Source organism: Bos javanicus, chromosome 2, assembly GCF_032452875.1.
Source record: "Bos javanicus breed banteng chromosome 2, ARS-OSU_banteng_1.0, whole genome shotgun sequence".
NCBI classification, from domain to species: domain Eukaryota; kingdom Metazoa; phylum Chordata; class Mammalia; order Artiodactyla; family Bovidae; genus Bos; species Bos javanicus.
In genome coordinates, this window is record NC_083869.1 from 94,902,518 (window position 1) to 94,918,097 (window position 15,580).

The window sequence follows — 15,580 nt, forward strand, 5'->3', positions numbered from 1 at the left end:
GTGAATTAAAGGGGCTTCTTTCCTTGTGAAGTGAATATAGGAACTGAGAGGTCAACAGATTAAGTAGGCAGGATAGAATAGGTGCCAGGTATTAGTAAGTGCATATGAAAGAACTTTGCTTCTGCACCAGCAGTTCCTAGCATGATGCTTTGTACACAATATACAACAAAACAACTTTGTTGATTTGTTGGTCAACGTTATTGATGAACCTATTATCATAAGTTATTTTTTAGTGTATCAGTTCTAAAGGAGTTAGGCATCAATATAATGGTATAATAGTTCTTTTTCAATTTAGTATATTTCTATTAAATCCCTTATAGGTGAACCATTCACTTTAAATGCTTGCTAATACTTTGGTTTCTCCTCTTAGTAAAGGAACTACCAGCAGTGTAAGACTGAGTGGATAGGTAACAACGGTTCTGTCACCACCTTCCTTGTTACTCTTCATTTTTATCGGGTGGGGATATTGTCCTTTCCTAACTGTATTTTCTCACCCTGGCTTCTTCCTATTTCTTTGCTCACTCTTGCCCAGGGAAGAAAGAACACTTTAACTGATGGGAAGGAGCTGAGCATGTCTGCATAGTCCCTTCATCTTTTTTGGGGGGTGAGACTCACCTCCCTCCAGGAGGAACACATTTTCTCTACTTTCCCATATTCTAAGTTGTTCAGTGGCAGCCTCTATTTTTTTTGACCGCCCCACTTGGCATGCGGGATGTTAGTTTCCTGATCACGGATAGAACTTGTGCCCCCTGCAGTGGAAGTGTGGAATCCTAACCACTGGACTGCCAGAGAAGTCCCACAATTCTATTTTAATATATTAAAACTCACTGAATCACAAAAGAGTGTCTCAAAAAAAAAAAAAAAAAAAACTAAAAAAAGCACAAAACCTCAGATAGGTAATGGGAGTTTATTTACCCACTGTTTCAACAAACCTGAATCCTTTGGTCCTTTAAGACTGGCTTCTTCATGAGCCTAAGTGACAAGACCATTTTTATTCATTCATTAAACAGCTGTTGATTTCACTCACTCTGATCTCACATTATTCTAGAAGCTGGATATGCAATGGTGAACCTAGCAGATAAAAATCCCTGCCCTTGTAGGTTCTATATTCTATTCTCACCTTGGTTCTTTTCTTTGTCATCTTAATCATGTTGCCCTCCTAGAATCTGTGTGTGTGTGTGTTTCCTTATCAAGTCAGCACCATGGTCAAGCTCAAACTCACTTCTTCTATGAATGCTGAGTATTGTCAGAGGCAATGAGCTTCTGTGGGCAAGGCTCTTGGCTGGGAGGTTAAAAAAAACACTCATCCCACACTGGCTCCCTACAAAGTTATTTTAAATCTGAATAGTATAACTTGCGTGAACTACTAAAAATATATATAGCACTAAAATTTATGTAGTACAGCTATATTTATAAATGTATAAATTAGGACATGTAAATGTTTTGATACCTGGACATTTTTTCCCCTTGAGTTTAGCAAAGATAAATAATTAAACTGGTGTTGGGTTCTCAAGTTGTCCAATTCTCTGAAATATTTTTTTGTATCCTTATTTTGCAGTATTCACATTCAGGTATATGCATCCTATTTTAAGTCCTTTTGACAATGCAATAATCTCCACTTATTAGATTCTCCATTTTTGTTGAATGTAAGTACCCGACAGTTTTTAATCTGAAAATGCTGATGCCCCTGGAGACACATATAGACTTGTCTTGTGTCGTGCATCAGGTGAGCCCTTTTTGATTCTCCTGCCTGCTGTTTGCCTAGTTACAGGTCTGTGACCCCCTCAGAGGTGGTGATCTCAAAGTCTCTGACCAGTGCTCTTGAACTGTCTCAGGCCTTCCTGATTGCAGAAACACTGAAGCCTGCAGATGTGGGATTCAGTTTAGCTTTCCACTGTCTGCGGCAGAGCCTTTTAGTACTTTGTGACTCTCTCCCTGTTTGTACACAGAGATGGCAGTGACTGTTAGGCAGCGAGGGTTTCAGCTGGCTAGTACCTTGGATGGAGGCACCCTGGGAACTGACTATCCAGTGTCTTCATTAACAAGGCCCTCCCCCTGGAAGAGGCCCCTCTGACCTGACCTGCTCCTGTCATCCTGATACCCAAGAGGGAATACTTCTCAACAGGGATTTATTTAATATGAAATACCCAAAGATCTTACTTTGTGGTGACATTAACAAAGTGCTACATAATCTGGACAGTTGCCAAATAGTATTTTTCTGGTAATGCTTTCTCAAAAACTTAGTGTAAATTAAGCAATAAGGAAGTCAGAAAGTCTTCTAATACTACTAATATTAACACTAAATTAGGACTTGCCAAATTGCGTGTAGTGTTTAATATAATTACACAAGTTAGATATTAAAGCTTTCTTATGATGATAAACATCAGGGATTAGATATTACTGCAAGTCTCAAAGTCCTGGAAGTATGGTGCTCCACATCCACATATACAGTGAACCAAACAGTTCCCTTCAGATGCTGCTGCTGCTGCTGCTGCTAAGTCGCTTCAGTTGTGTCTGACTCTGTGCGACCCCATAGATGGCAGCCCACCAGGGTCCTCCGTCCCTGGGATTCTCCAGGCAAGAACACTGGAGTGGGTTGCCATTTCCTTCTCCAATGCATGAAAGTGAAAAGTGAAAGTGAAGTCACTCAGTCGTGTCTGACTCTTAGCGACCCCATGGACTGCAGCCCACCAGGCTCCTCCGTCCATGGGATTTTCCAGGCAAGAGTACTGGAGTGGGGTGCCATTGCCTTCTCCTCAGATGATATTCTGCCTTAATTAAAACAGATACCAAAGAGCATCAGCTTTCAGTTTTCAGTGCAAGCGAGTGAAACTGAAGTATAAGAAAAGACTTGGAAATATTTTCTGGGAAAAAAGATTATTTGCAGGAAAATATAAAAAATAGAGCTTTTTAAAGAAAGGTCAAGTAAATATGACAGTGTTTGCTGCGCACTTCTAACAGTCACCCGACTCAAGATAGCTTTTTGGTGTGACACAAAGTGCTCTATAACTGGTTTGATGGAATTTACAGTTTCCTATGGTTGTTTTTAGAATCATGGGAAGAGTCTGATATTTAATTACAGGGTATTAATTTGGATTATCAAATTACTGAAATGTGTGGTACCATTTGCCCCAACAAGTTTCAGAGTTGAATATGCAAATAGAATTTGACAAAGTATATAGAAGTCAATATTTGTGCATGGGAGTAGATTTTTGAGAAGCAAAAGCAACACTTTACAAAATAGTAACAAGATTGTAATACCAATTTTAGAAACTAACATTGAAACTTTACTAAAAGGAAACAAACTAAGTTGATTGGGGAGTGGTCATTTGGTATGTGGGTGCACCCTTTTATGCACTTAAATATCATCTGAGGCTATTGTAATACAGCTTAATAAGCAGTGATCAAGATGACTGTAAATCATCAATAAAAAGTCAAAGTCAATATTCTATTTAAGAAATTTGGGATTAACATATACCCACTGTATATATAAAATAATCAACAAGGACTTGCTGTATACAGGGAACTGTACTCAATATGAGTGTGTGTTAGTCACTTAGTCGTGTCTGACTCTTTGTGACCCCATGGACTATAGCCCACCAGGTTCATCTGTCCATGGGATTCTCCAGGCAAGAATACTGGAGTGGGTAGCCATTCCCCTCTCCAGGGTATCTTCCCAACCCAGGGATTGAACCCAGGTCTCCTGAATTGCAGGCAGGTTTTTTATCATTTGAGCCACCAGGGAAATTACATTTCAATATTAAATTAAAAAAATAGGAAACTTCTGTTTAGACAGTGTGGATTCTGTGCTTATATTTATCTCTAGTTCCTTATAGTGACATACTCAACAGTTAAGGAATTTAAAAAAGGGTATAAACCCACAAGGATTAAGAGAAGAGAAGACAGCTAAGAAGAGGTGTCCATGAGATTGTAGGAGCTAGAAAGTAGATGGATGAAGAGTAGTTGTCCTAGGTTTGAGTTTTTCTTGCTCTGCTAAGTTCCACTGGGACAAAACCAAGCAGAACCAAGCCAACTTGTGTTTCTTCACCCATAAAGCCCCAGGAATTGAAAGTACCAGAAAACAGAAAGACTGGTTGAAAGTCTACTTGGAGAAGGTACTAAATCCCTGATCTACTCCCTACCCTAGAGCCAGGCAGCCATTCCTCTGCTTTAGTAGAAGAGCTCAATTTGTAGAGAAAAATGGAAAGGAAGGGGCTTATCAGAGAAACAATAGAAGTTTCCCAGAACTGAAGTGCATGCGTTTTCTTTTTTTACTATTTTAATATATATATTATTATTACCTGCACTGACACATGCCCAAATGTGTTTCATGTGGAGTCGTAGGGTTTTTTTAAAAATTATTTTATATTGGAGTATTGTTGATTAACAATGTTGTATTAGTTTCAGGGTGTGCAGCAAAGTGATTCAGTTATACATATACAGATATTCATTCTTTTCAGATTCTTTTTCCCATATAGGTTATTACAGAATATTGGGTAGAATGCATTTTCTTGATTCGAAAGTGCCCAGCACAATCAATAAGCAAAGTTCCCTCCTGAGATCCATCATGAGATTTTGTGAAAATGGGTATGAATAGAATTTCCTGCAATCTTCTTGAAAAGGGAAACATAGATTGTATGGACAATGTTTAACATTAGAATAACTTCCAATTCTCAACATTAGAAGATTTAAAAGTGTGCACAATGCCTTTGAAATACTGAGAGAAAGTAATTATCAGTCTAGAATTCTCTCCCCACCCACATGATCTAGTGTGAAGATAGAAACGGGGTTTTCAACTTTCAAATTTATCTTTCATAAATACCTTTTCAACAAATTACCAGAGGGTGTTTACCTCCAGGAAAGGGGATCATGAAAGCAGAAGACGTAGGATCTAGGATTCAATACAGAAAGAGGACAGAGGAATTCCCAGAATGATGCTATAGACCAGTCCTGGGATGCAGCCATGCATCAGACCTCTCATGAGAGTGAAACAAGCGGTGTGTCTCCAGGAACAAAATGGATTTGATAACTTACCTGCTATAATGGATCATAGGAGAAGAGTTGTAGATAATATTTTAGATAATAGGGTCTGTACACATGCTGAATACATGGAAAAGCAAAGAAGAAAGAAAAGTTCTCAAAAAATTTTAAAATAGGGCATGAAAGACAATGTCATCAGAGTGGCACAGCTATGAACAATATTTGTGTAGTCATAATACAAACACTGAATATAATTTAACCAAAGGCTTCTGATGTGTGTTAGAATGTATTGTGGGCAAGAAGACTTTTTGAGATTCTATATTAGGAAGGTAATTTCTAAAGTGAAATAAATTAGGATATAACAGTATAAATATTCCATTCAGAAATATATAGGTAAACAGCAGAAGAAACAGCTGAAAGTGTTAAAAATAGTTGCTATGGAGGTGGTGAGAGAAAGTGCTAGGAAACTTCTGTGTGTGTGTGTGTGTGTTTAAATAGGTCTTGCAGTTACTATTTGCCTTTGGAAAGTAAATTCATACATTATTTCTAAAAAAATTTATCAACTGATTTTAAAAGGTAGGAAAGCAAACCGCCAAGTCTTATGTAGTTTTCCATAAAAAATGATGATAAACACCACCTTTGGGGGAATCACCTCAGTTATGTAGACGATTTTATTCCCTAACAATATCTGCTAAGTGTCTACTCCCTCACATGCTTAGGAAAGGTATAAAAGTTGTTCCAGCTGCATTAATGTCTTATTCCTGTTAAAGCCTTTTCTTCATTACGTCGAATATACACCTGCTTCTTATAGAAAAGTTGTAAAATTGAGATTTCATAACAACCTGGAGGCATTTCTCGGATCATCCCTGCCTTTCTTTTGGCTTTACAGATGCATCCCAAAGAGAGAATCATGCTGGAGACAGCATCATTTATCAATAAAATCTTCTTCTGTGTTACAGGGTGGAGAGCACTGTTACTACCATGGAAACATCAGAGGAGTCAAGGACTCAAGGGTGGCTCTGTCAACCTGCAATGGACTTCAGTATGTGGGACTCTCATAGGGAGAATCGCCTTGCTTTCTTCCGTTCCTTTCACCCTTTCCATCTTGTCTTTCATAGATATTTATTTTAGTGACTCTTCTGTACCAGTCCTGGGATAGAGACTGGATGTGGTGAACAAGGAGGGCGTAGTCCCTGCTCTCTTAACACTTAGAGTTCGCAGGTGATTTAGAGATTAAATAAATGATTATACAGATTGTTATTTAACTGCCATTTTGGTGGGTACTGTGAAGGAGAAGGACAGGGACTTTGGGGGTGGCTGAACCTAGCCCAGAAAGGTTTCCCAGAGATATCTCCCAGAAGAACTATCAGTCAGCTTAACCTAAGGATAAGGTGAAGGTGGCCAGGCAAGGGTGGTTTGAAAGAAGAGGAGCCCGTGCTTCGGTTTTCAGGCAGGTTCTTAAAAAACATTTGTAGGTGCCTTTTAGACTCAAACACAGTAGCACTTCGTGGAAAAATCTGTTACGGCCATGTGATGAAAAGGATCTTGAAAATCTTATTTACACACTTTACAAAAAATCCTGTGTCTCTCAAAATTAAATGTGGTTCCCAACACAGTCTTAATAGAAATTGACAATTTGCAAGCATAGAGATAATTCTGTTTGCCTCTTCAGAATAAAATGTTTTTAGATTATTCTTATACACTAAGAACCTGTTTTCTTACAGATGATACTGGATTTGCGAATCAAATTTGTACTAGTTGTACATGGTTCAGTAATATCTCGAGATATTAGAACAGCATCAATATCCCAATTTGACCTTCTTATCTGTTCATTTAATTCCAAAAACTAATCATACCAGGTATAATGTGTATACGTCTCTTGTACACTTTTTGCACTTTCTGTAGCCTAGACCTTGTCTAGTGCAGTGCTAGGACCACAGGGTGATTCCATGCAGATATGTGAATTTGATTTGAGGCAGAATAAAGGTATTTATTCAGATGCACTCATTTTTAAAGACAGTGTGTTTGCTGTATGTGTTAACTCTCTTTCTGTGGTTCCTTGTGTCGTAGCGGTATGTTTGAAGATCATACTTTTGTGTATATGATAGAACCACTGGACCTGGTTCACAATGAGGTGAGTGTGACTGTGACATCAATTTTTTTATGGTGCTTTATTTTTCCAGAATTTTGTTTTTGAGAAATCAAGAGATGATCACGTAGATTTCAAAATACATTTATCTAGAGCAGTACATGGGGTCGCTAAGAGTCGGACACGACTGAACGACTTCACTTTCACTTTTCACTTTCATGCATTGGAGAAGGAAATGGCAACCCACTCCAGTGTTCTTGCCTGGAGAATCCCAGGGACAGGGGAACCTGATGGGTTGCTGTCTATGGGGTCGCACAGAGTCAGACACGACTGAAGTGACTTAGCAGCAGCAGAGCACTTTATTTCACATTTAGGCTGGAAACATGAGTTTTGAAGCTTAGGTTGCATGTCGAAGGTAGCATGTCAATAAGGGATGGTAAGAGGCCTCAAATATTTTCTGAAGCTAAGATCAGTTCTTCCCAGTCAGAAGAGAAAACAGATAAGATGCTTTATTTTATACTGACCAATTTGTTTTCCTTTAAGCAAGCTTTTATTCTCATGGTCTTTAGATAGTTGTATGACTGTAAGCAAGTATATACATAACTTTTATGAGTCTAAGAATCTTCAGTGGGGAGATTTGTGGGTTCAACTATGATTACATTAAACAGTATTTATTTTTCTTTTGAGATATGGAAGAAAATAATGTTTAGAGTCATGCATAGGCCAGCAACCTAGGTAAGAAATCATGAAGGCATTATGTTAAGTAGGTTAAGTCAGCCGGAACAAGGCAAACATTATGTGATCTCATTTGTATGTGGAATCTAAATAACTGAACTCATGTGAACACAACAGATTTGTGGTTACCAGAGACTGGTGGGGGAAATGAGTGAAGGTGGTCAGAAGAACACACTTCCAACTATAAGTTAAGTAAATTCTGGGGATGCAGTGTACAGCATGTGACTGTCATTAACAATATAGTATTGTATATTTCAGAGCTGCTGAGAATAGATTTTAAAAGTTCTTAACACAAGGAAAAAAATGCATAACTAAGTGAAGTGATGGATATTAACTACACTTATTGTGGTGTTCATTGTATAATATATACATCTATCAAATCATGTTGTATACTTTAAACTTTTCCAGTGCTATAGGTCAATGATATCTCAATAAAACTGGAAAAAAGAAATCATGTACTCTGATCATGTTGCTAACTAATAGAATGCAACTAAATTTAAAATTTTATATATTTATGTATTCATGCTTCCCTGGTGGCTCAGACAGTAAAGAAATTTGCCTGCAATGCAGGAGGCCTGGGTTCAATCCTTGGGTTGGGAAGATCCTGTGGAGGAGGTCATGGCAACCCATTCCAATATTCTCGTGTGGAGAATCCCCATAGACAGAGGAGCCTGGTGGGCTACAGTCCATGGGATCGTAGAGTCATACACAAGTGAGCGGCTAAGCACACATATATTCATCAGTATTATAATAAGGGCTTTCTACGTACTGGATATTATTTTAGGTGCTGGGGATAAAATGGTGAACAGAATAGACGTAGAACCTGAGCCTAATAGAGTGTGTAGTCTTCAGGGGCAGAGACAGAAATAAATAGGTGAATATACCCTCCTCCAGGGGATCTTCCCGACCCAGGGATCGAAACTGTATCTCTTACATCTCCTACATTGGCAGGTGGATTCTTTACCACTAGTGCCACTTGGAAAGGTGGGGAGGAGAGTTAAAATTTGTATTAACTGTCCAGGGCAGGGCACATGAGGTGGTGATTTTGGATGAAGACCTTCAGGAAATTAGGGGACTGGATGTGTATTTCAGGAGAAGAACAAGTGCAAAGGCCCTGAGGTAGGAGCATTCTCAGTGTGTTTCAGGAACTGCAAGGAGCTCTGCTGGCTTGGAGAGCAACAGACAGTAGGAAGTGAAGGTGCTGAGAGGTATCAGTTGGGAAGTCATAACAGTGAAAAGTACTGCTGATGGGAAAATAGCAGTTTGAAAGTGATAGCATCAGGATATTGCAGTCATTGATGGGGAGCAGAAAAAGGTTTTTTTTAATCTTTAGAGATTTAAAATGTAGATAGGATAAATTTAGAGACAGGAAATAATCATTCAGGCTATTGATAATAATAGTTGAAGAGACAAATATTTATTTTCTTCATATGGCAACATGTGTATGAATATGGGGTAATTTCAAATTTGAGGCAGAAAACTCTTTAAGTTTATGTTTGAGTAAAGCAGTATTATTTTTAACCGATAATTAAAAAATGATCAGATAATGAAGATCACCCCACCTAGATATATAAAGACATTTTGATTAAGTAAAATATTTTTCCCTTACTCTACTTGTAGGTAGATAAACTATGTAGAGCACAATTATTTGACTCATACAGTAAAAACTTGACTTTGATTTCTGGCATTGATTAAGGATCCTGTGACCCTAAAATAAAACAAAAACAAAGCCAAAGAGAAAAACAACTCCCCCCACCAAATAACAACTCTCTAAGCCTTGAGTTTTTAAATGGGTAAAATGAAATAATTTTTCATTGCATCCCTCATAGGGAAATTTTACACATTTGATAAATTAATAAATATACATGACTATGTCTATTAAACTGTTGAAGAGATTTATAAGGTGTTATTATCATAATGTTTACAGCATTGGTTTTGCATTGTTAAATCCATAATCCTATTCTTCAGGAGCTGATTGTTATATACTTGATGCCTTTTCTCTTTTGCCTCCCTTTTTACTGCCTGCCTTTCATTCATGCAACGATTTATCCTCATCTTTACCATGGGAGAGGGAAAGAAACAACACTTGAAACTTTAGTTGGTTTTTAAAATTATGTTGCTAGTTGTGGGTTTCATCACTCCACATATCTTTTCACCTGATACTAGAATTGAGTCTATGGTACTTGAATTTAAATTTTTGATATTTAATTTACTACTAATTTTAGTATGCCTTATAAGTCCAGTAATATGGATAGGGTATTTCCTGTGAGAACTCATGTTACTTCTCAAATAATAAATGAATGGCAAAACTTTTAATTATTATGTCTTTTATGTAATTTAATAAGAGCACTTTTTATTTTTTTATTTTTTATTTTTTTTCTATTGATAATTAAGTTTCTGATTTTTATTTATTTATTTATTTATTGTTTTATTTTATTTTTGAAAACTTTACAATATTGTATTAGTTTTGCCAAATATTGAAATGGATCCGCCACAGGTATACATGTGTTCCCCATCCTGAACCCTCCTCCCTCCTCCCTCCTCCCTCCCCATACCATCCCTCTGGGTCGTCCCAGTGCACCAGCCGCGAGCATCCAGTATCGTGCATCGAACCTGGACTGGCAACTCGTTTCATACATGATATTATACATGTTTCAATGCCATTCTCCCAAATGTTCCCACCCTCTCCCTCTCCCACAGAGTCCATAAGACTGTTCTATACATCAGTGTCTAAGAGCACTTTTTAAAGTAAGTTTTTTTTCTGATTATAAAACATTGTGGGGAATTTGGAGAAGTGCAGTAAGTACATATTTAACTGAATAGTATTTATCCATTATCCCATCCCCTAGAGATAACTTCTCTTTACCTTTCAGTGCACGTTCTTCCAGTGTTTCAGTGATATGTTCCCATATTTTAAAAAATAAATGGACCATTATTTTGTAATATAATTTTAACTCATTAATGTATCCTCTGAACCCCAATATTTTTGTTAAGTGGCAATGAAATATGCACCATATGGAGTGCTTGTGAGCATTAAATTGATAAATTAGTAGCACATCCTTTGTACTCAGTAATGGAAGCTTATAGTGATGGAAATAAGACTTTAATAAAAGTGTAATATCTTGGGTAAAGGATATGGATATTTTCAAGATTGTTGATGGACTTATTAAATTTCTGTCTGACCTGTGCTACCAGCATTGTGTAAGAGTGATTTTTGCCTTGCAACTGTAATTGACTATGGTTGTCATAATTTTTAAACCTTTGCCAACCTGCTGGCAAAAGTTGGCATATCTTTTTACTTGCATTTTGAAGAAGTGTTAAAGTATTCATCTTACATTGTGCAATCATTGCCCATTTGTGTTTCTTTCTTGTGAATTTCTTATGCATGGGTTTGAAGAAAGTTAAGGTTTAAGAGTACTAATGAAACTATGCTTTTTATCTAAACTGGGGCAATTGGATGTTGCTCTATTTCATTTGAAGTTCAACTTTTAACAAGACATATACTTTTCATTTTTGGTAACTAAACCATTAGCATATAAATATTCCCATTTTAGGGAGGATATTAGAGAAAGTGCTAGCTAGCACCGTTCCATACAGGTGTAATCATATCTTGCTTTTTAATTGACTAATTGTTTTTGTTTCAGAAAAGCACAGGTCGACCACATATAATCCAGAAAATCTTGGCAGGACAATATTCTAAGCAAATGAAGAATCTCAGTAAGTTTTCATTAAAGTACCCATTCTGTTTTATGTACTAGAAGCTTTGACTTGAAACTTGGTAGATACGCAGGCTGGTTGGAAAGTGCAATTGGTTTGAGATCCGGAGTGAGCAGTGTTGGTGGGCAGCTCATGTGGCTTTCATGTAATGAAGCAAGAAGAGTCATTTCCAATGGAAAGACTGAAATATGAAACTCAGATGTAAAGCTGTGTTAGAAACTGTAGAGTGTGGCCATATCTAACAGTTATTTACAGGGAGGTTCATCCTTAGATTTTCATGGAAGTTTACTGCTCTTTGACCAGCTGGTACTCTCTCTGTTATGGTCTGGTTCTGAGGCATCTTAAGCATGCTGATTTGGCAAAAGCCGCTTTTGGATTATTGGGATATGCAATGTTATTTCTGTGTATCAGTACCAAAAGTTCTTAGTAATTTATGCAAAGGGTTATGCCATGCATTCTTTTTAATTCTAAAATAAATTAAGGGGACTTCCCTGGTAGTTCTGTGGCTAAGACTCCACGATCCCAGAGTCTTACCTGAGTCAAACCTGAGTTTGATCCTTGGTCAGGGAACTAGATCCCTGACATGCCACAATGGAGACTGAAGATTTGGTGAAGCCAAATAATAAAAACCCTTTAAGAAAAGGAAAGCATTTTAAAAATAAAGTGAATTAAGTATAGTAGAATTCTAAATTTTCAGATATCTAGGGTCAGGTGCTTATGGATCAAATATGCATATTCCCAGGAGTCTTGAATAGCTCATTGTATTTTTCATGAGGTTTGGAAGAAAATGATGCTTTTGGATTACATTTGTGACCATGAAAATGTGAACTGTTTAATAATTGGTGTGCTTTTCCCACCTTATTTTATTTTCATTTTGAGAAGACAAATGCTATCAATGCTGCTATTCCCTCACATAATATTTTTAAAACATTCTCCCATTGAAATGCAGTCAAACATAAATTTTGGTATTCTTTCTCTTTTGCACAGGTATGGAAAGCAGTGACCGGTGGCCCTTTCTATCCGAATTACAGTGGCTGAAAAGGAGACAGAAGAGAGCAGTAAATGTGAGTGTGGCACTGAGTTACTAAATAAGAAGCCTGTAATTATATAATCAACAACTTTCATAGAGCTCCTGTGTATTGATAAATGTATAGGGGCTTTGGAATTGAAATTATATTCTTAGTCTATTTCATAATAGGTTAGAAAGCTGTAATGATGGGGACCGTTTAGTAATTACATGGTGAATGCTATGTAACCAAAAATTAATTCCACAGCATATGGATTACATGGTAATTTACTTGATAACTTAATGAGTAATTATACTGAAAATTGCACTTTTTATGTTTTTGTCTGTGTCACACAGTCTGTGGGATTTTAGCTTGCTGACCAGGGATTGAACCCATGCCCCTGCAATAGAATGTGGAGTCCTAACCATTGGACTGCCAGGGAATTCCCCAAAATTGCACACTTAAGATAATGTTTTGCTAAATGTAATTTTTATGGAAAATTAGACCACCAGCCATCAAAAACTTAGTGATAGGTCAAATCACCCTCTCTTTTATGATCTTGTCTTTGTATTGTGGTGATTATGGATACAGTTTTTTTAACTTAAAGATCTGTTTTTGCTTACTCTTGAAATTGCAGTTGGTAATAATAAATTTTGTATAGACTGTTGACGTTTGACTGCAGTCCAGTCTTATCAAATATAAACTGATCAATGACCATGTGCTCTGCTAACTATGAAAAACAAATGATAGTCCAAATGACAGCTAAAATACTTAGCCCTTGCTCTTTAAAGGATTATCTAGTAATCAAACTTTAGAACATGATAATTGTCAACATTTGTTCCTTTGAGAAGTTGTGTGGTTAGGAATTAGTACAGTGAAATTATGAGAATTTAATTCCCCTGAATTCAGGTTTCCATATGACTACACTGGTACCTATTCCAGATGTACTATGCTGTTCTTATTGAGATTTATTTATTTTAACATATTAGTAACTATGCATTTTTCTCTAGAATATTTTTACATGTAAAAATTGTATGAAAACCACATGAGCTGCTCTCTATCTGGATGAATACTTAATGATAACTAAATACAGTTCTTTTCTGAGCAATTGTGCATTTGTTGTTGTTTAGTTGCTCAGTCATGTCCAACTCTTTGCAACCCCATGGACTATATAGCCCAACAGACTCCTCTATCTGTGGGGCTTTTCAGGCAGGAATATTGGAGTGGGTGTCCAGTTCTTCTTCCAGGGGATCTTCCTCACCCAGGGATCAAACCCATGTCTTCTGCAAGTCTCCTGCATTGCAGGCAGATATTTTATCACTAAGCTACTGTGGAAGCCCGATTGTATGTTTTGTCTTTTTTGTTCAGTTGCTAAGTCATGTCTGGCTCTTTGTGACCCTACAGACTATATGGGTTCTTCAGGCAAGAATACTAGAGTGCCATTTCCTTCTCCAAAGGATCTTCCTGGACCAGGGATCAAACGCATGTCTCCTGCATTGGCAGGCAGATTCTTTACCACTGAGCCACCAGAAAAGCCCAATTGTGTGTTTACCCACACTTTATAGTCACTTTTTCCTTCCATTTCCCTGACCAGGTTTCTTTGAGGATGTTCATAACGTGAGCAGCAAAGAGTTCTGAAATTCTAAGTCAGTCTTCCATTTAACAGTCAGCATTAGAGATATTTTCTTTAACCACCATTCTGATCACATATTTTTATTTTCTATAGCCATCCCGTGGTGTGTTTGAAGAAATGAAATATTTGGAACTAATGATTGTTAATGATCACAAAACGGTAAGAATACAGAATCAATGGGTTTTAGACTGAACAGTTTACTTAAGAAACAATAATCTTCTCTTAACTTCTGTCAAAGTGAAATACTTAAAAGACATGTGAAGAATAATTATTATCCTCCATTGGCCCTTCTTGAGGATAAAGTAGGAATTTTCTTAACTGTACTCTGCTGAACGACTTTCCTTATAAAATATCTTGGCTGAAGCCCAGAGCATTCTGAAGGGTCTTGGTCAGTAGGCTGTTTGCTAGTACAGTTGAATCCACAGATACAGATGGCTGACTGAATCTATTGTAGTGTACTGCACAATTTTATATAAAGTCCTTGAGCATCAGGATTTTGGCATCTTTGCTGCTGCTGCTGCTGCTGCTAAGTCGCTTCAGTCATGTCTGACTCTGTGCGACCCCATAGATGGCAGCTGGCATCTTTAGGGGCTCGTAGAACCAACCACCCTTGGATACTGCAGGACCACTTTATACCCAATACTTGTGATGTTCTGGTAAATGCTTAACATTTGGTTCTCTGAAAAAAAAAAGCTTTGATTTAAAATATTGTAATTAGCCTCCAATTAAAATAGATAAATTTATATTATAAAAATAATAAAATAAAATGTTTGCTGACACTGCTATATGTATATAAGATAGGTTAACTAATAAGGATCTATTGTATAGCACAGGGAACTCTACTCAATACTCTATAATGGCAGATATGGGAAAAAAGTGCATATATGTGTATGTATGACTGATTCACTTTGGTGTACACCTGAAAACGATGCAGCTTTGTAAATCAACTATATTCCAATAAAAAATGTTTAAAAATGTTTGCTGATATCCATAGTGTAAATACGGAGAATGCAATGGCACCCCACTCCAGTACTCTTGCCTGGAAAATCCCATGGACAGAGGAGCCTGGTGGGCTGCTGTCCATGGGGTCGCTACAAGTTGGACATGACTGAGCGACTTCACTTTCACTTTTCACTTTCATGCATTGGAGGAGGAAATGGCAACCCACTCCAGTGTTCTTGCCTGGAGAATCCCAGGGACGGCGGAGCCTGGTGGGCTGCCATCTATGGGGTCGCACAGAGTCGGACACGACTGAAGCAACTTAGCAGCAGCAGCAGCAGCAGCATGGTGTAAATACTCCTCCATGGCTGATTTCAAGCTACCAAAGTGATGTCATTAAATGAGGATCTGGGAAAGATGTGTTCAGTTAGCTCTTGTGAATTGGTGGCAGCTGGCTCCAGTACCCTACTGCCCCATTTT

The 15,580-nt window shown here is 37.5% G+C and overlaps 1 protein-coding gene across 6 annotated transcripts in view; it reads left to right on the forward strand.

The window, feature by feature from the left end:
• ADAM23 (ADAM metallopeptidase domain 23) overlaps positions 1–15,580 on the forward strand; it is a 197,206-nt gene that overhangs the window by 109,379 nt on the left and 72,247 nt on the right. For all 6 annotated transcript variants that reach the window (XM_061382582.1, XM_061382619.1, XM_061382590.1 and 3 more), the window contains exons 5-9: positions 5,940–6,022; positions 7,051–7,114; positions 11,449–11,521; positions 12,509–12,585; positions 14,255–14,320. In XM_061382582.1, coding sequence (XP_061238566.1) covers positions 5,940–6,022; positions 7,051–7,114; positions 11,449–11,521; positions 12,509–12,585; positions 14,255–14,320 — 363 coding nt within the window. The remainder of the gene's footprint in view (positions 1–5,939; positions 6,023–7,050; positions 7,115–11,448; positions 11,522–12,508; positions 12,586–14,254; positions 14,321–15,580) is intronic.